Genomic DNA, 19,493 nt, shown 5'->3' on the forward strand with positions numbered 1-19,493 from the left:
TCAAGATGAATACCAAGAAGTACTTATTACATATAAGAAGCTGTAAGAATAAGGTGCCACAAAGTGATGCAATCAACACATGTGCCTTCAAAGGTCTTTGAAGACCTCAAACAAAATGCTCATCACTGGAGTCAAATTCCATATCCTAAAACCCTGTTACCCCACTGCCAGCAGCTTCTACCACTAGGCTATGGACAAACTTTCTACCCAGACTCAAAATCAGGCCTTGACCAATATTGACCCCCCAACATCTGGACAGCCCCTCAGGCCTACTTCCGTGGATGGGCACTTTCATACGGACTCGACTGAGCTTTTTCGCCCTTTTTTCTCAAATTTTCGTTCGGATGGGGGTTCTGCCCTCCCTACCTATTTTCAGGGGTCTGAGACAAACACATCCGCGAATAGGCGCTGAGAGATTGGTCAGCGGTACGTGATGTTGTCGCCAACGCCACAACAACCCAGTGTTCAACGTTTCCACATTTCAACTGCTTGACATTGCCGCCTGCAGCGTGCGCGATTTCCTCCATTATGTCTCAGGACTCGACGCTAGATCCCCTCGTAATATCTTTGAATACCCTTCTCTCCAACCTCGATCTCCCATTTGCCCTGGAATCTCCCCTCGACCTCACCCCGTCACTTCTCCTCGCCATCCTCGAGTCTATCCTCGAGTCTCGCCTGCCCATCTCACAGGCTATCCGCGAGTCGCGCGAGTTAGCTTCAAAGGTACAAGCGATGAAGATTTTCCTGGGCGTCATGGAGAGCGACGTGATCCGGCTGGACGTCGGGCTCAGCGACGTCGACCCGCGGCGTCTTGCCGTGGGTGAACCGGAGGAGGTTGTCTTTGTCGGGGAGTTGCTGTACTGGCTCGGCAAGAAGATGGGGCTCTGTCACGACGCGGACGGCATGGAGAGCGAGATGCCCCCCGAGAAAGCAGAGTTCGTGCAGGGGAGTGCGATGCGCAGCGGTGGTAGTACCAGCAGTGGCAGTGGGGCGGGGCGCATCTTGTCGCCCTCCACGCACTCGACGCTCACGAACAGCATGAACAGCGCGCTCTCTGTTGACGGCGCGGACGAGGAATCAAACACCACTATTACTTCTGTTGCCAGCGACGCGTCACAGCCGCGGCGTAGTACATCTTCTGCTGCGTCTTCACTTGGACGCGGGCAGTCCTCACGGCTCCCTCTCTGCATCCATGAGATTGAAGATCCTTCATTCCTCTTGTCTGCGGAAGCGGATATATTTGAGAGCGAATCCGAACCCGAACCCGATGAAGACATTAGCAACCTATTCGCTCCCGACGCGGCGTCATTCCTCGCATGTAATGACCCTGACGACCCATTTTCCTCCCCACATCGCGCGGGTCATTCTGTCAGATACAACGGGTACATCGAGGAGGTGGACAATGAGCTCGAGGTGGAGGAGTTCGAAGCCAGTCGCCGACAGCGTCGGCGGTCCGGCGACGATTCACAATTGATGAGCAACATCGGGATAGCGGCGTCGCGTGTATGTCCTTTTAGCCGCCTGTCCTGCTATGATATTATGCTGACCCTTGATTGTTTCCCCTTGGGGCTACGAAGCGGCAGTCGATCCCAGCACCGTCCCGTAAGCTGATCGTCACACGGCATACTTCACCCTCGCAGCATACCCTTGCCCTGCTAAACGAGCGCGCACGGTTGTTATCTGAGCTGGCAAAATTCAATCGCTAGCCTGTAGGATCCGTGCTGTCCATCACTGCGGGGGGCGTAATCTATTGGGATATCAAGGCATGTAGTGACTCGATCTAGTTATATGCCCGCGGGGTAATAACCTCTTGGTTTTCGGCGATGCCCCATTCATATTGTGTTTCACGCCGCCATCCCTGATTCTGCAATAGTCAAAACATGTCTGACAGCTCCCATCCAGCCTCAGCCTAGACAATTGAAGCTGCTAAGCTCCAGGCGTCGTGACCCTCATACATGTACATGACCTCGGTCCCGATCCGTGTTTCACTCTTGCTTGCTAGACTCGCCCAAAGCACCGCCCAAACCGTGCATCGTTCATGCAGAGGCGCTCAACGGGGAACTAGCGAAGTGTATCCGCGCACTTTATTCGCTCCGTGCCTGTGTCGCAGCCGCCTCAGATCCAGTCAAATCACCCACCTTCGTCGGAAACTCAACGCGCCCACATCACGTGACCTCCATTGCGCCGCTCCCTCGACCAATCGCGCGCGTCGTATGGAGGGCAACAATTCGTCCTATCAAGAAAATAGTGATGCAATGTTTCTGAGGCGGCGAAACTTTGTAATGATACGATAAGTATGGTGCCCATTTATCTGTCGCCTTGCGCAAGGAGCCCTTCCCAATCTTCCTCTTGTGCCCATACATCCACCCCCCAACAGCCCACACCTATCTCATCGGCGACTGTCCTGTAGAAGTTCGTCCATGTTGTCGTCCATGTCCTCGCCCGTCTCCTCGACGCCTTCTTCCCCACGAGGCGCGCCTTCCCCGCTGAGTGGTCTATCGTCGCCATCCTCTTCTTCTCCTCGCCTTCCACGTGTGCGCTCGCGCCCCCGTCTCACACCCCGCCCATCCCTCGATCGCATCGCAGAAGAGGCATCACCCGAGGCTGATACAGTCCCCCATCCGACCTCTGCACCACCCGTATCCATGATGGTGAAGTCCCCGAGCTCCCCCGCTTTGGCCCGCGTGAAAGATCAGTGGGATGGGCCAGGGAGCGTGAACTACGCCGGGACAGAGCCAAAGAGACGCAGTTGGAGGCCACCGCAGTGGAATGGGAAGAGGGGGATCGCTGTCGGGCATGAGATGAAGGAGAGCTGTGGAATCTGGTGAGCAACGCACACTCCGACCAGCGACGATCGTGCTAAGATTAGATCCGGCGATGTGCTAGTTTCGAGACGGCGGTGAAGCCGAACAAGACCAGGTGTTGCGGGCAATTGTTCTGCTTCCAACACTTGTCTGACGTGCGCGTCATCCCCCATTTATGCTATCGGCGCTGGTTACTGAAACTGTCAACTCGATATCATTCCAGTGGCTCTCAAGTCATGGTTCCGATGGTCGCTGCCCGACGTGCCGCGTCCCTTGTTCGCTCGAGCACGACACGATTTACCTGCACCCCCCACCACGCATACTCGCCCCGCGCCCAAATAGGCGCCGCTCGAGCAGTGCTGGGCGCTCTCGCCGGCCCGCCGGGGCCGCGCCCCAACACCGCCCATCAAGCCCTGAGCCGAGCTCATCGACGACGTACGATAGCAGCGCCTCGTCGTCTTCCGATAGCGAGCACACCACCATGCGGGGACGGAGACAGACCGCACCGGCGCTGCTGCCGCCGCTGGGGCTGTCGCTGTCGGTACCGATGCATGCGGCGTCGTCTGAGCAACTGTTGCTCTCGCCGATCTCGCAGCAGCCCGAGGAAGTGCTGTTGCGCGGGGCTGCGCGGGCCTTGACGCTCGTGGGCGGTGCGCTTGTGCTGGGTGCGTTGTTGTACTGAGCGAGGGGGTGTATTTTTAGAGAGGGCGTGTAGCGTTAAATTAGATCGTAGAGCTGTTTTCCCCCTTGTTTTCCTCTGCTTTCCCCGGTGCGTTTTCATTCGGGTGTATTTTTAGTTCTCCAAGTCTGGCCTGTCTGGCGGGCCTGACTCTCGGGTGTTGTTGCTGATAGGCGCCCTTCTGCTGCCTGCTGTTCGCTGGTATATGTACAGTATGTACCCGACTGTGGAATGTTCAATATTCACAAACGAGGACTCGGTGAGGTCGATGTCCGAGGTGAGTCGAGCACTCTACCGCACGATGAGCAATAGTCTCGATGAGCTGTATCTTATTGCCTCGTTGATCTTGATGAGTGGATGGTCGGAGATCACGGGTTGCTATGGTGGAAGGCTTTCACCCCTTGGCGCAGCGCATTCCGTGACGAGCGACGCTGCTTTGTGATCTCGAACCCATCACGGACGGGCGGGCGCCGTTGCTCAATGTGCAAGCAGCTGCTGTACGAAGGTGAGCAAGGGAGTCGACCCAATGGGGGGAAGCAGATTGATCTAATCAGGGTGTCAGCGGCAAGATGTGATGCAGAACACTTTCAGGTCCCAGTGCGTCTGCCGTTAGGCGGTGCTCTATTAGTACAGCACGCCTGTCCTCCGCGGCTGTCCTTAGGTCGACGTGACGACCTTGGTCCTCCTCCTCCTCCTTCCGCCTTCACCCCTTCCCTTTCCTTCCCTCCTTTCCCCCTCCACCTCCTCTCGTTTCTTTTTAGCACTCAATTTGTTTTCTCGCGCCGGCCGCTCTTTACCGTGTTCCTTTTTGATGTATTCTTTGACGATTTGCGCGTGCCTCCTGGTCCTGGCGCGCTTGGGCCTCACGCTTCCGCATGACAGTTCACGAGCGGCTGGGTTGGAGCAGGGGGCGTGGAGCAAAGGGGGCGTCGATGTGCCTATTTATAGACGCAAGCGCGCGGCGGCGGGCGGTGAGCGCGTGCAGAGACGCGGGTACAGTGGGACTGTTGGGCTAGGCGACTTCGCGGACTTGTGAGTGTCGTGGTTCAACTTTGGCAGTGCAACTCGCGAGGTTGAGTTACCTGAGGATATTCACGAGGATTGTTTCGAGCGCGTCTTTACTGACATACGATGCCCTAGGTTTTACACTGTCCCAATCACCATTGGGTCTCTCCAAACTGCAGTGAACCTCGGTCCGCGCGTTCTCTCCTCTCGTGCTCTTTCCCTATCTGACTATAGCGCACCACGCATAGACACCGGATCCAGCGACCTCTGGGTTACTTCAGATGCCTGCAAAACCAGCATCTGCAAGCGCACCAACATGCCGCCCTACCCCACCGCCAAGCTCAACCGCACCGGCGCATCCGTCGCGCTCTTCTACGGCGACTCCCTCACCGGCACGCACGCCATCGGGCCTGTGGGCCAGGACACCGTCGCCCTCGCGGGGCTGAGCATCCCGCAGCAGCCGTTTGCGGCGATATCGGATACCAACAACACGAGCGTGATGACGGGCGCGAACGGGATTTTCGGGCTTGGGTGAGGTGGCTCCACTGGTGTGCTATCTTTGGAGTATTTTCATTGATGCGATATTTATAGATTTCCGAGCGAGAGGTGCGTGTTGCGCGTTCTTACACGAGATCATCTAATAGCGTGACTGAGCCTATTGATGCAGTCAAGTGCAGAATGTCGTGGTCAATAAGAAGGTATATAGATAACTAGACATCATTACTCCATCACAAATGTCGCGATGTGACTAATTTGTGTGCATCTATAGTTCAATAACCCCGTGCCGACAGATGACTTTATCCAAAGCTCGTCCTCCGAAGGGCCTCTCTTATCCCGCCTCGCCATGTCCGGCCACTTGGAACAGCCAATGTTTACCGTGCGCCCTCCCTCGTCTCATCCTCTCGCGGTGCTAACCCGAGGCGCACTCCGCAGATCGCGTTGCAGCGCGATACGATCGACATCGGCGGCCAGGACGGCGCGCTGACGATCGGGCGGCTGCCGGACGGCGTGGACAACTCGTCGTTGACATGGGTCCCCGTGAAGCTGTACACTCCCGCCGAGGGCGGCCTAAATCCCCCATCGTTCTCTCCGCAGGAGGTAACCTCTCGGCCTTATTTTGGGCACCTGTCAATTTTGCTGATCTTGTCCAATTGCGTTTGTTGTTGCCGTTGCTTTCATGACAGATCTACCCGCTGTGAGTGTTGTGTCGGTTGACATGTACACAGCTTGCGCGGATCTGATTGAGGTTTTATTTTTATTTTTCACTTCTAGGCGCTGGGAAGTTAATCTCGACGCCGTGTTTGTCGATGGCCAGAAGCTGCCCAACTCGAAGATCCCCGCTAACGGTCTCTCGAACCCCGGCGTATCCGCGCTCATCGACACCGTAAACCTTTTCCTCTCGCTCACAATAAAGCACCTCTTATCAAATCTCCACATCCTCTTCTAGGGCAACTCACTCCTCCGCGGCCCACAAGACCTCGTCTCCTCCGTCCTGAAATCCGTGTCCCCCGCGTTCGCGGCGAACCCCAATGTAGATCCGACGTTCCCCTGCGCGACGGCGCACAACCTGTCGTTCCAGATCGGCGGGAAGGTATTCCCGATCGACCCGCGCGACTTCGTGTCGCAGAACAAGACGGGCGACGCGCAGACGTGTGTGGTCAGCAACCTCGTGTCGACGGATCCGCCGAGCGTCGGGGCGCTGTTCAGCTGGAGCCTGGGGGACCCGTTCTTCAAGTCGTGAGTCGGGCTGTGCCAATCTTACTTATACGTTTGCGCTCCCTCGATCTCGAACGTCGAGCATGGAGAAGAGGGGGGATGGGGTGACCCTAGCGCTTTGCTGACCCTCGTTCATTGGCAGGAACCTCGTCGCGTTCTACTACGGCAACTTGACACACCCGTCTCTCGACCCGCCCCGCATCGGCTTCCTCTCGCAAGTCCCTACGAACGCGAGCGCGCTCCTTACCGAGGCCGTCGAAGACGCCAAGGACAACGGCGGCAATTTCGAAAGTGCGCCCGTATTTCTTCTCCCCTCCCCCATTCTATCTCATCCCGTGCTCCTGCACCTCTGTCAAAATATTCATTTGACGCCTTCTGCGGTGCATTTCACTTATTGACACTTTCCTCCAGTCACGTCCGAAGCTGCGCCTGTTGGTCCCGCCACCACTATCTCCATCGCGCCCTCCACCATCTCCATCCCCACATCGACAGCTGCCTCACGCACCGCCGTGCCCATCGCCTCAGGTGCCGTACCGAGCGCTACGGCGTCCGGTGCCGTTGACAGACAGGCGAGCGGTGCTGCGCGTGCAGCGTCGTCGCGCGTGGGGCCCGCGGGCGTGCTGGCAGCCACGATAGTGTGGGCGCTGTGCCATCTCGTTTTATGACCGATCGAGATCCGACGGATTCTTGCAGCCGCGCGCGGCGCGTGGAGCTGGCGCGGCTGCGTATTTCTGACCTTGTACTTACCTCTCGCGAGGCGGGGCTTGATGCCTTGTCCTCTACCGACGCCTAGGGCCCGAGGGTGCCCGCTGGGCAGGCGCGCCTGTCCCCCAGTCCGAGCATCCGAGCATAGTCCATATTGTCGCGTCTGATGGGTCTGGGCTGCATCTTGGTCAAACTCGCTTTGTTTTTTGGGCTTGAGGTAATACTAATGGACTTGGGTTGTGTAGGCGGTAGTTTGGTGGTATTGCATTGGACCTTGGCGCTGATCTCGTTGGTGTGCGTTGCCTCGAGTGAGTGAGCATGGAGAGCGGGTGCTCTTGCGTGCTTCATGCGTGACCTTTGGAGGCGGATTTTTGGCATCTGATTTGGCTGCGGGGTGAGTGCTAAGATGGCAGATGGGCTGTCACATATGCCTCTCAGTCGTAGGGGAAACAGACAGAAACTAGTGAAGAATACTACGGAGTGGCAAAGCCAGCGAACTCAGCAATGTCGACAACACCATTGGCATTGACGGCAGACACCGTCGGACTTTGAAGTTCGTCTGAGACCGTGACGCGCGTTCGCTTTCCAATGTCTATCCACCGTCTCTCATTTCCTGTTACTTCATTCATCGCCAATTGAACGTTGAAATAAAAGCATTAAACGATGCCCATACCTCCAAAAAGCCCGAGGCAGCCTCGAATGCACCTTCTTCGTGTACATTGAGCGGCTCATATACTACACCCTCGGAGGGGTTGGTGATCTCTCCCCTTGTTAATGGTTGCGACAGCCGTCTCGTCGAGTCGATGGGGTTGGAATAAAATTTCAGTAGACTCTCACAGTACAGGACTTGACGGCAAGGCTCTCGATTCTAGGCGACCACTGCTTCGTGCGTCATGCCTGTTCCTCATCATGCCTGTGCCTTCGCTAAAGCGTCACCTTCTCGTTGGGATCTCAATATCATTGGAATGCACTCGAGGTGATGCCCAATCCTACATCAATATAACAGCACGGCGCGTAGGTTCATCCAGGTATAAACTGTCCGTATTCAATATCAAATCATCACATGATCTTAAAGGTCAATAGACAGGCGTTGTAAAATCAGCATAATATGTCAAGCATCCGGACAATATAGGCGGAATATCGTACGCTGCGGAAGCCCTTTCTGACCTCTCCATGACGAACCGAGAGGGTGATTCTCTCGGGAATTGACTAAAAATGCTGACATCTCGCCAGTCTTCGACACTGATCTCTATATGAGACATAGCTTCGATGCACCTCCGGTGCGCATGCTCAGTGATTCTGCATCACGGGCCAACAGAATTTGATAGTCCCAATGACCGGATGAGCCCCCATATAGGTAGGTACTGAGTTCTCCGATCTGGGCGGCCGTGGTACGCTCGTAGTGATGAAGCGAATCTCAACCGTCCTGGAAACAAAGTAACTGACGAGCGCAAGCGTTTGCCTACGGGGAGGCAGAGAGAGCCCGAGAGTTTCGGGTATCTAAGATATACATTCAATTTTATCTCAACAATTCATCCAGCACTCATCGACACTACCAGGCTGCAAGCAGCAATACACCATCATGCCCCAATTTTCCTCTCTCACCATCGACGATAGTGGCAAGAAGCTCTCCTACATAGACAGCGGTGCTCCCGACGCAGCCAATGGTGGTTCTGTCTACACGACCATCATCGCCGTTCACGGCATCGAGTTTACCAGTCGTTTGTCTTCTATAGTGAGATACATTGTTTGAGAATCTGATGTCTTTGTGCAAGCATCTTTGACAGGGTTTCAGCCCTCGCGCCTGCAGCTGGCATGCGATTTGTGGCCCCCAATCGCCGAGAGTACAGAGGATCCACGCCCTTCTCGGATGCGGAGAAGGCTGTCATGAGCACCGGCACCGACGAGCAGAAGTTACAGTGGCTCAGGGATCGAGGCAACGAGATCGCCACGTTCATCCACACGTTCATCCGACAGCATGGCCTCCCATCTGCTTCCGCCGATGGAAAGAGTGGTGGGGTCGCGCTGCTGGGCTGGTCCCTAGGCGTTTCCACGACCATGGCTACTGTCGCTAATATGGACTCCTTCGCGCCCGAAGTTCAACAGAGCTTGGCTTCGCACCTGCGAGCACATATCATGCACGGTTCGAAGCCCGTTCTTTGCTCACCAGCGTCGACCTCACTAATACATATACGCTCTGAAGAGCCTCCGTCGGGTGCCCTCGGGTTTCCTCAGGCCCCGAAGCATTGGACGCCGCGATCGGACGAATCCCTTCCAATGCATGTCCGAGTCTCCAAGATGACCCGCTGGCTCACGGGTTACTTCGCGCACGGAGACCTGTCCACGCGAGATCTGGACGTCATTGAATACGTCCTGCACTCCACATCGCGCATCCCATCCCTCTGGAACATATCGCCCCAGGACATCGCGGACATCATTGATGAGGGCCCGCACCTTGTGGTGGACCCACCGATCATAATCAACTGCCAACCACAAGCCGCCGCGATGTACAAGAAAGGGATGTACAGTCCCGCCGCGCGTGGACTGCTTCCAAAGATAAAGGTCTGGGAGCTCGTGGGCGATGCGACACTCGCGCCCTCGCTGACCACACTCTGGTTCCTGCAAGACGACGACGCGGCGCATGGCGGCGGCTTCATCAACTACAAGGTCATCCGGGCCACAATCATTTTGTGCGCCCAGTTTGCTTAGCGCTGTGTTGTCTGTGTTTACAGACACTGATTCTCTCGTATGGTGTATTGCTAGAACATGTGGGACGACCCCGAGGAGACTCCCCAAGCGTATCTGAAGACGTTGGCATAGCATCGCCTTTGCAGTCGGCGGATTGCGCATTGAAAGGTCATGAAGCTACCCTTACCCTGCTCTACACAGTCGAAGCAAGCGATACCATCCCGTCAAAGTGTGCCGTGTCTTCACTGAAAGCGATACGTGTTTATTGGGTTCATAGGTTCATTTGACTAGGTGGAGATGACGCTCAAATCTCATCTGCACAGAAACACAGCGAGTGGGTTTATTCGTTGCAAATATATGCATATGTATACAAGCCGTACGTATCGTATGTTCTAATACCATCGTCCTTGACGGCTATGATAAAGGTGCCGTAATAATATCACAACGTGCCAAGCCTCCAGACCTTGAAGCCCGCGTCTCGCAATTTATATTGTATTTTGAGGAGATTCTTCCTGACCGTCCCCCCTCCATGACAATCCACGAGCGCGATTTTCTCGGGAATTGGCCAAAAATGCTGACACATTGCCAGTCTTCTCCGCAGATCTCCTGAAGAACCATAGCTGCGATTCGTTCCATGTATCTACCAACAATGAAGGCTCTACAGGATATTCAGTCCGAATGTCCGGATGTGTCCTCGCATGGCGGGAATTGGGTTCTCTGATCTGGCGGACCGCGATATACTCATAACCAATCGGATTGTCTCGACGGTCCAGGAAACAAGGTATGCTCGGTGAGCACTCAGGGTATAGTGCTCCCTTTCAGGGGGACAGAAGGTCCGAGGCTCTTGGCTGTCGTATAAAATCGCTTCTCTTCCAACTACTTGACCAGTACTCGCCGACTCTACTGTCCGGTAATCAAGCACTCGCCACCATGTCCCGAGTCCTATCCTCTCTCACCATCGACGGTGAAGGCACAAAGTTGGCCTATATAGACAGCGGGGCCCCCGACTCGATCAGTAACGGCTCTGTCTACACCACTATCATCGCTGTTCACGGCATCGAGTTTACCAGTCGTCCGTATTCCACAGTGACGCTTGGTCTCCCAGACTCTGATTTTTCTACACAGCTATCTTCAACAAGGTTTCAGCCCTCGCAGGCGCGGCTGGCATGCGATTCGTGGCCGTCAATCGCCGCGAGTATAAGGGATCCACGCCGTTTTCGGACGCGGAGAAGGCTGTTCTCACTAACGGTACCGACGAGCAGAAGTTGCAGTGGCTCAGAGATCGAGGCAATGAGCTCGCCACGTTCATCCACACGTTCATCCGACAGCACAACCTCCCGCCTGCTTCTGCTGACGGGAAGAGCGGCGGGGTAGCCCTGTTGGGCTGGTCTATGGGCGTGTCCACTACCATAGCCACGATTGCCAACGTGGACTCATTTGCGCCCGACATCCAGCTGAGCTTGGGGTCGCATCTACGGGCTCACATCATGCACGGTTCGAAGCCCGTTCTTTGCTCACCAGAAGCGACTTTGCTGACATATCTGTGCGTTTTTAAGAGCCTCCCACGGTCGCTTTAGGGCTTCCTCGGCCTCCGAAGCTCTGGACACCGCGGTTAGACGAGTCCTTGCCAATGAAAACCCGAATCTCCTACATGACCCGCTGGCTCACGTCTTATTTTGCGCACGGAGACCTATCCACGCGAGACCTGGACGCCATCGAATATGTCCTGCCCTCCACTTCGCGCATCCCAACTCTGTGGAACATGTCGTCTCAAGAGATTGCGGACATAGTCGACGAGGGCCCGCACCTCGTCGTGGATGCCCCGCTCCTCTTCAACTGCTATCCGCAGGCCGCGGCGACGTACAAGAAAGGGACGTACAACGCAGCTGCGCGAGCCCTGCTCCCGAAAATGAAGATTTGGGAGCTCATGGGCGACGCGACGGCCGCAGTCTCGCTTTGTACTTTCTGGATTCTGCAGGATGACGACGCAGCGCACGGCGGCGGCTTCATCAACTTCAAGGTCATCCCCGGCCACAATCACTTCGTACGCTCATTTTGCTCGACGCTATGCCGTATATGCTCGCTGCCATTGACTTCTTCGTGTGCTCATTTTCTAGGATATGTGGGACGACCCCAAGGAGACTCTCCAGGCGTATCTCGAGATGTTGGCGTAGCATCACCTTTGCAGGCGGGCCTCGCATCGAGCAGACATAAAGGGAACCTGATACAACCTGCACAGTTAAAGCTAGCGATACCGTCATGTCAAAGTCTGCCTCCGAACAGAATTGATTCATTCCATCTCGAGTACATCCTGGATGGCAACCACTTTGTGAGTCCAGATGATTGAGTACCGTGACTTGATACCGAGACGTGTGCGCCTGCAGCCACAACTCTTCTCAAACGAATTCAACGGGCGACTCCCTAGAATGAACCCGAGCAGAATCTAGGCATAGCGATCACCAAGACTGGAAATTCTTATGACATCCTAAGATGAAATCACTCTTCACGCTCGCACACGCACATAGTCGTACCATCGTGCGAGAGGTCGGTTTGAGAGGTATGATGATGTGCACTGGGCACAGGTGACTTGAATCATTCTCCATTTAGCGGGCTTCTGGTACGCACTAGCAAAGAAAACTGTGTGGATGTCGTAGAGTCGTGTATCCATATCTCGTCGCAACGCAAGTAAAGCAGATGTCTGCGTTTGATATATGTTTCGACTTATGAATTCCAGGGATAGCTATAGGAAATCACAACATGGGGGGGCATAAGGACAAGGACAGGCGCGTTCGTACACCAACAAAGGTTATCGACTGATCGACTCATTTCCAAGCGAAAGTCTTCGGGGATGCTCTCACATCCGTCCCAAGTCACGCTCGGAACGAACGTTCTCAGCTAGTTACTTTAGCATCACATGAATAGAGTCCGTAGACTACATACCTTTTATGACGAACGCCGTGTTTCGACATGACTGCTGTTGAGATGAAGGGAGATCTCTGGTTTGGGAGGCGCGCAGATGGAACATAGATAAGGATTGCTGATCTAATTCACAGCAACAACATATCCTGTTATACACTTCAGCAAACCGACATAGGCAAGGACGACTCGTCGCTCGTATGTAGGGGCACGACGGACGAAGCGGTCCTATGTGTCACTATACCACCACAGATTTGTGCGTGCAATTAATTGAGATTGAGCGTTGTGGCTTGACGCCAGGGCGCGTGCATCTGCAGACGCAAACCTACGCAAACTCGCTCGATCGCATTCTACATTGAGATCTAGCGGCGTGGCGGTCCTTAAGGAACGAGACCTTGTGTGTTCTAGAGACGTCATTTGCATGTACGCACGTAGCCGTCATGCCAAAGTTCGACTTCAGGTATAGATGTTATGCAGTGAATTGGCATTTATACACACTGGGCACACATCTCGAAGCATTCTTCTAGTCAGCAAACTTCTGCTACGAGGCACAGGACCTGGGCAAATTCTTGCTCCATGTCTCTTCGCAGCGCCAAGTACAAATAATGTCCGTGCTAATCGGGCATTCCAACTTCATGAATCTTAGATATAAGGATAGCTATCGGAGATCACAGCATAAGAACTCACTACTACAAGGACATGTGAACGGTTCGTCCGCCAACAAAAATTCCCGGATCATGGGTTAGAAATGAACTTAGCCGTGTCTAGACATCGGGTATTGAAAGTCTGAAAAAGTAACGTGAGGAGAGTCTGGAACAGAACTAAGAAAGTCTGAGAATACCGTGGCGAAGTTGCATACGCACAAGTATGTTTCGTGGATTCCTATGTTCCGAGGATAGCTGTCGGATCCCAGCAAAGATTCCATATGATCGAATGTAGATAGCCTGTTTAATGGAGTACATGCGAAGTCGAATGAGGGCTTGCAGCCGGGTATCGAGAGTATATCCAGCACCATCCCCTGGGTCTGATAGCAATTAAGAGGCGCGCATTTGGATCGATGCCCGGAGGCATGTCATCATATCTCAGAAGGGAGGGAAAGATCACGCTGGAAGGATCACCGTCATTTCCTTCAGCAAGATATGCAAGATGGAGCACTGCTAATGCTGGAAATAGGATAACTTCTAGAATGGCGACGACATCCAACCACGGGCCTGCCAGGTTTAGCACCCGAAGATGAGGAAGCGCGATAGATCCTCTCCTTTGCGGTTCAATTGTATCAGCAATGACGGATGGTAAGGCAAAGCGTATGATCAGGGATTCAAGATGGGGCATGTTTGCGAGTGAATCGTAAAAGTCGCGTTGAGATGGCAAGAAGGGTACTGGGGACTCATTGAATATGTGGCGCGGAATACTAATCTCTAATGCCGACAAATTTCGTATCAGCGGGGAGGACCAAGGGACCTGAAATCCGTTGAAAGTGGCCCCCTGCGCAGTCGCGGAGCATGGAAAGCAAAGATATCTTCAGGAAGAAGCGTCACGATATAATGACCAGCCATGACGAGTTCAAGGGTCACATGTTCCAGCATAGGCGCGGCCGCTGTTGTCATGGAATGCACAACGTCGAGATCAGCATCCCGTATACAGAGCACTCTGGTATGGGACAAATGGCCAGACGCGACCAGCGCGGGGAGGATGAGTCCTGCTTCGCGTTTGCCATATATGGCCAGCGGCGCATGCTTTGCACGCACGATCAATTCCCGAGTCCACTCGCGCCCCATGTCCAACGGTATATGTGCCCAAAGTTGTGAGTAATCCAACGCGACCTCCCTCCAGTGCCTGCAAACATGGGTGACCTTGATCCATCCAATGGAGAAGGGGCGCGGACGCGAGGCAGATGTCTCTTTATAAGGCGGATCGTCATCAGCCAGAAGGGAGAAGACGTGGCCAAGGAGTTCGTTGGGAAGACGTGTGACGGGAAACACCCTACGGCGCCGCAGATGCACTGCACGTCTCACATCGTGGACGGCGGCCAACAACTTTGTCCAGCGATTCGGCAGGCTGTCGTGCGAACGGTCAATTTGGCATCACACGAACAGAGTCCGTAGACCACCTTGTGTGATGCACACCGTGGTTTGACATGAGGTGAACGGACGAGGTGGAAGATCGGGTCTGGGTGGAGGAAGCGCGCAGCAGCAGCAGGAAGCATAGATAAGGTTTGCTGATCTAATTCGCAGCGACAACGCAGGGATCCTGTTATACACTTGAGCGAATCGACACAGGAGAGGAGGACGAACTCGAACAAAGCGGTCAGATGTACATGCCACTATGCCATCCCTTCGCGGTCTCGTCTGAAGCACCGATCATGCGAAATCACCAGGATATCCGAGCTCACGGCGCGAGGCCCTCCGCGCACACCGACCATCGGCGACGCCGCTGCCAGATCCCAGCAAAGGTTCTTTAGAATCGATCGTAAATTGCTTTTGAAGAAACAGAGACGAAGGCAAAAGCAAGGTGAGGGGCTGTAGATGCGCAGTGAGAAACAATATAATCACCTGCAGCTGGGTGTCGAGAGTATATCCAATACCTTCCACTGCTTCCTATGGCGAACATGTACAGACGGATGTTTGGCTCGACGCCTAGAGGCATGTCACTATATCTCCCGAGAGGAGGGCAAAGCGCTCTAAGAGTGCGACTGTCTCCAGCATAAAATTCAAGCTCGAGCACCGTCAAGGCCGAAAACTGGATGACGTCCAGAACAACAGGGACATCCAAATATGGGCCTTGCAGTTTCAGATGCGAGAGATGACGGAGCACAATGGATCCTCTCTGCCTTTGCGGTTCAGCTGGACGGGACTGAAAGGGCGGTATGGCGTAGCTGACGGCCAAGTCTTCGAGGTAAGGCATATTTGCGAGCGCATCGAAAAGCTCGCTCGGGGGTGTCGGGCACTGTATGTGGTCTCCATCGAAGGTTTCACAGTCAATGCTAACGTGTAGTTTCGTCAAATTTCGTATGATTGGCGAGGACCATGGGATCCACAACCCGACGAACACGGCCGTGCGCAGGCGGGGGGCATAGACAGCAAGAAAATCCTCTAGGATGGGTATCGCGGTCTCGCCGAGAGCTCTGGTGGACCCAAGTGCCAAGCTTTCGAGGACGGGCGCGGCAACTGTTATCAGAGACCGCACGATCCTCAGAAGCCTGCGATCGTCACAGCATATAGCGAGCGCTTGGGTGTGGGATAGGTGCCCCGACGCGACGAGCACGGGGAGCAGTCTAGCTTCGCGTTCGCCATATATGCCCAGCGGCATTTGCCCCGCGCGCGTTATGAATTCCCAAGTCCACCTGCGCCCCATATCCGGCGTGACATCCGTCCACAGCCATGGCTCATCCAATGCGACCTGCCTCCAATGCTTGCACACATGGGTGACCCCGATCCATCCGATTGCGAAGGCGCGCGGACCAGGTGGCAATCTACAAGGCGGTTCACCGTTCATCAGGAAGTACAAGATGTGCCCAAGGAGTTTGTCGGGAAGACGTGTGATGGAAAATACCCTACGGCGCCGCAGACGCACTGCGCGCCTCACGACATGGACGGCGGCCAACAACCTTGTCCAGCGATTTGGCGGACTGTCACGCGAACGCTCACTTTCGCATCACCTGAATCAGAGTCCGTAGACCACCTTTTATGATGCACGCCGTGTGTCGGCATCCCTGCCGGAGAGGTCAACGGACAAGGTGCAGTGAGGCAGTCACGTCTGGGAACCTCGCCGCGCAGCGGCACTGGCAGCTGGAAGCATGGGATAACGATTGCCGATCTAATTCACAGCGACGACGTATCCTGGAATACACTTCAGCGAATCGACAGGGCAACGACGGACAGAGCGGCCCCACGTCCACGCCAATATACCGGCCCGACGCGGTCCCGTGCGGAACACCGACTGTGCAAAGTCACCAGCAGCGCCGAGCGCACGACGCGAGGCCACCCGCCCTATGTTTTTTTGGTCTTCGCGGCACGCAGGGCCTCAGCGCCCTGCATGCATTCGCGCCCCGCATGCAATCCCCACTGACGTGCGCGCGCTCACCCGACCATCGGCCGCGCCTCAGACGCACCCTCACCGAGCCGGATGAAGCTCACGACGCCCGCAAGCCCCCGCAAGCCCGCGACGGGAGCTCATAATGCAAGCCCACGACGCGAGCCCACGACGCAAGTCCACGGCGCGAGACCCACCACTCGCACGTTCCTCCTCTGCTTCTTCTTCGCATCACGCAGCGCCTCCGTCCCATCGCCCCATCCCATCCCATTGCCCCATCGCCCCATCCCCCACACGCTCACCCAACCATCGGCCACGCCTCGAACGCGCCCTCCCCAAGCCGGAAGAAACTCACGACCCCCGCGTCCACAGCGGCGATCACGACCGTGCGCGTGCCCTGGCGAAGCGCCATAAACGGGTTCACGCGCGGGGGCGCGCGGCTCTGCGTGCGCTTTGTTGGTTCGGAGCTGGGGCCGGAGCTGGGGCCGGGGACAGGGGCACGCGAGAAGGGCAGGCGGGGGAGGAGACGGGTGAGTAGGGAGGAGGCGGGGTTTTTGTGTGGTGTTGGTGTTGGGGGCGTTGGTGCTGGGGGAGGTTGGGGGAGTGAAGAAGAGGATGGTGGTGCCGGTGTGGATGTGGAGGGTGCGGGTGCGGGTGCGGGCGGAGGACGGCGTTGGCGCGGGAGGGGCGGGGGAATCTCGGGTAGCGATCTATACAGCTCCGCGAGCTGCGCGAGCGTCGGCATAGGCGTCGTACGCGCGCTGTCACATAAATCCATCCGAGAGTCAGTCAATGCCAGCAGGCGATTCATAATCCCATCCCGATTCCAACAAACCGCGCGAGTCCGAAGGATTCGCGCACAGACGCGTGTGTGCGAGACACAGGACAGGACGGGACGGGACGGGACGAGTGCCCGACGCGCTCGAACGAGCACGAGACACACGACGACGACGACGAATACGACCCAAACCGAGGGAAAAGAGGGGACAGGCTGCACGGACGGACCACTCACTTTACGACGACGAGCTCGAAATCGGGCGGCGGCGGCGCCGTCTTGCGGAACGGCGTCGCGGGCTTGTACAGGTGGAAGAAGACCTCGTACGGGTCTGGGTCGGGCTCCGATTCGGGGGCCTTCACCGCTGCCGTTTTCGTCGCATCCGATGCCGGCGCTGCCGCTGGAGCAGGAGAGGCGGCGGCGGCGGCGGCAGAGGAGGCGGGAGAAGGGGCAGGACAATGGTGCAGCGGCGCCTTGTGGCCCGCAGGGATAAATCGGAGGGCCCTGAATATCGAGGCTAGACACCGACACCGGAACCGACACCAAAACCGTACACGGTCAGCAGCCGTCGCACCAACAAACCAACAAACCAAAGAAAAAAAAGAGAGAGAGAGAGAGAGTGCGTGTGCGTGTGTGTGTGTGTGTGTGTGGTCGGAAACAACGAGAGCGTCCGAAACACCCGACGAGTGAACGAGTGAACGGACAGACGGACGAAGGGCCAGCACAGCGGGCTTCCAAAACCGATGAAAAGAAAAATAAAGGCAAGGTCCGCGCACGCACCGTAATCCGCATTCACGCCCGCCCCCCACCACCTGCACCCCCACACCCATCCCCGCCTAAACACGAGCGGGCGCCATGCATCCCACGCGGTCCCCGCACCCGCACCCGCACCCGCACCCGCATCCACGAAGCCCACAACGCGCGCGAGGCCCGCAAAGGGCGCGAACAGCGCTGTGAAAATCCGACGCACGACAGACAACACCGTGCTCTCCGCCACCGCCGCCGCCTCGTTCGACGCGGAATTGGAAGCGGGATAGGGAGGAGGGTAGGGCGCGGGGACGGGATAGGCGGGCGAGGGCGCGCGGGCGCGGGTGACGACGTAGCCGAGGCGGCGGAGGTACGAGAATACCTGGTGCACCGCGCGTGAGCAGGAGAAACAAAACCACACGGAAACGGAGGCGGAAACGGAGGCGGAAAGGGGGCTGAGAGGGTGGGAGAGTGGAGGTGGGGTAGGGTAGATAGGAGTGGGGATGGAGAGGGGTGGGGGCGGGGATGGAGAGGTAGGGGCGGGGAGCGCGCGCGCACCTGGTACTTCTCGAGCGAGAGCCCGTCGCGGCCGAGCATCTCCGCAAAGGCCTGCTGCACGCTCATCGGCGGCGCGTGGACGCCACCACCACCACCACCACCATCGTCGTCGGCATCGACATCGGCGGGTTTGGAGCAGAGGAGGGCGCCTTTTTCTACGAGGTAGAGGGCTTCTTCGGGGAGAAGCTCGAGGCGCTTCGGGGGCCTTTTTTGTAGTTGTGTTTGGGTGCGGGTGTGGGTGTGGGTGTGGGGTTGGGGTCGGAGGGAGTCGGAGGAGGCGGAGGCGGTTGGGCGGGCGACGGAGTGGCCCATGGACGAAAAGTGGATGCCGCGCGCGAGGGTGACGTGTGCGCGCGCGAGTGCGGGGTCCCACGTTGCGTGGCTGATGGATTTGCTGCGGCGCGCGGCGGAATGGACAACGCATGAGAAGGAGGCGGAGAGAGCGTGTGTGCGGACGGACGGACCTGGAGGTTGCGCGGGTGGAGCGGAGAGCGGCGAGCATGGCGTCGCGGGCGCGGTCGAGGTTGTGCAGCTGGAGGCCGGAGGCGCCGCCCGGTGCGGGCTCGAAGTCTTTTTCGCCGCGCTTCGGGATCACAGGGCGCGCGGCGGCGGCGGGGGAGCTGGGCGCGGGCACGAGTGAAGGACATGTGAGCGGTGGATAGGGTGGATGGGACGGACTCACGGGAGCTTGGACCAGTCGAGCCCGCCGTCTTCGCCTTCGTCGCCTGAGGACTGGCTGCCGTCTTCGCCGTCAGCGTCGCCATTCCCATCGGCGGTGCGATCCACGGCAGCGACGTCCCCTTGTTCTTCTTCGTCGTCATGCAGCACGCGCAGGCCAGAGAGCGAGGCGGGAGGCAGCTCGAGCGAT

At 56.7% G+C, this 19,493-nt stretch overlaps 7 protein-coding genes across 7 annotated transcripts; 4 read left to right on the forward strand and 3 right to left on the reverse strand.

Moving 5' to 3' along the window:
- Window positions 1–528: 528 nt before the first annotated feature.
- HETIRDRAFT_426815 (uncharacterized protein) lies at window positions 529–1,706 on the forward strand (the record flags this gene model as incomplete). The annotated part of the gene is made up of 2 exons (XM_009547730.1): window positions 529–1,503; window positions 1,641–1,706. The coding sequence occupies 2 exons, from the start codon at window positions 529–531 to the stop codon at window positions 1,704–1,706; spliced, it is 1,041 nt and encodes a 346-aa protein (XP_009546025.1).
- A 667-nt stretch (window positions 1,707–2,373) lies between these two features.
- On the forward strand, window positions 2,374–4,015 carry HETIRDRAFT_439863 (uncharacterized protein). The gene is made up of 3 exons (XM_009547731.1): window positions 2,374–2,824; window positions 2,887–2,959; window positions 3,028–4,015. The coding sequence occupies exons 1-3, from the start codon at window positions 2,421–2,423 to the stop codon at window positions 3,484–3,486; spliced, it is 936 nt and encodes a 311-aa protein (XP_009546026.1). The 5' UTR covers window positions 2,374–2,420; the 3' UTR covers window positions 3,487–4,015.
- Window positions 4,016–4,294: 279 nt separating this feature from the next.
- Window positions 4,295–7,194, forward strand: HETIRDRAFT_64721 (aspartic peptidase; the record flags this gene model as incomplete). Its single annotated transcript, XM_009547588.1, has 12 exons — window positions 4,295–4,515; window positions 4,624–4,676; window positions 4,737–5,019; window positions 5,080–5,094; window positions 5,156–5,186; window positions 5,258–5,365; window positions 5,422–5,586; window positions 5,673–5,683; window positions 5,761–5,872; window positions 5,936–6,225; window positions 6,347–6,495; window positions 6,616–7,194. 12 exons carry the CDS (start codon window positions 4,295–4,297, stop codon window positions 6,867–6,869), a joined length of 1,692 nt encoding a protein of 563 aa, XP_009545883.1. The 3' UTR covers window positions 6,870–7,194.
- A 1,297-nt stretch (window positions 7,195–8,491) lies between these two features.
- Window positions 8,492–11,843, forward strand: HETIRDRAFT_64723 (Esterase/lipase/thioesterase; the record flags this gene model as incomplete). The annotated part of the gene is made up of 5 exons (XM_009547589.1): window positions 8,492–8,630; window positions 10,723–10,900; window positions 10,961–11,091; window positions 11,154–11,641; window positions 11,715–11,843. 5 exons carry the CDS (start codon window positions 8,492–8,494, stop codon window positions 11,769–11,771), a joined length of 993 nt encoding a protein of 330 aa, XP_009545884.1. The 3' UTR covers window positions 11,772–11,843.
- A 1,618-nt stretch (window positions 11,844–13,461) lies between these two features.
- On the reverse strand, window positions 13,462–14,652 carry HETIRDRAFT_417520 (uncharacterized protein; the record flags this gene model as incomplete). Its single annotated transcript, XM_009547732.1, has 3 exons — window positions 13,462–13,924; window positions 13,975–14,571; window positions 14,624–14,652. The coding sequence occupies 3 exons, from the start codon at window positions 14,650–14,652 to the stop codon at window positions 13,462–13,464; spliced, it is 1,089 nt and encodes a 362-aa protein (XP_009546027.1).
- Window positions 14,653–14,873: 221 nt separating this feature from the next.
- HETIRDRAFT_317186 (uncharacterized protein) lies at window positions 14,874–16,008 on the reverse strand (the record flags this gene model as incomplete). The annotated part of the gene is made up of 2 exons (XM_009547733.1): window positions 14,874–14,968; window positions 15,066–16,008. 2 exons carry the CDS (start codon window positions 16,006–16,008, stop codon window positions 14,874–14,876), a joined length of 1,038 nt encoding a protein of 345 aa, XP_009546028.1.
- Window positions 16,009–16,843: 835 nt separating this feature from the next.
- On the reverse strand, window positions 16,844–19,226 carry HETIRDRAFT_318918 (uncharacterized protein; the record flags this gene model as incomplete). Its single annotated transcript, XM_009547734.1, has 6 exons — window positions 16,844–17,306; window positions 17,558–17,684; window positions 17,778–17,837; window positions 18,212–18,449; window positions 18,626–19,019; window positions 19,090–19,226. Coding segments are annotated over 6 exons (1,419 nt in total), but the record flags the coding sequence as incomplete, so codon positions are not given.
- Between the last annotated feature and the right edge of the window lie 267 nt (window positions 19,227–19,493).

This window comes from Heterobasidion irregulare, assembly GCF_000320585.1.
Source record: "Heterobasidion irregulare TC 32-1 unplaced genomic scaffold scaffold_05, whole genome shotgun sequence".
Lineage (NCBI taxonomy): Eukaryota > Fungi > Basidiomycota > Agaricomycetes > Russulales > Bondarzewiaceae > Heterobasidion > Heterobasidion irregulare.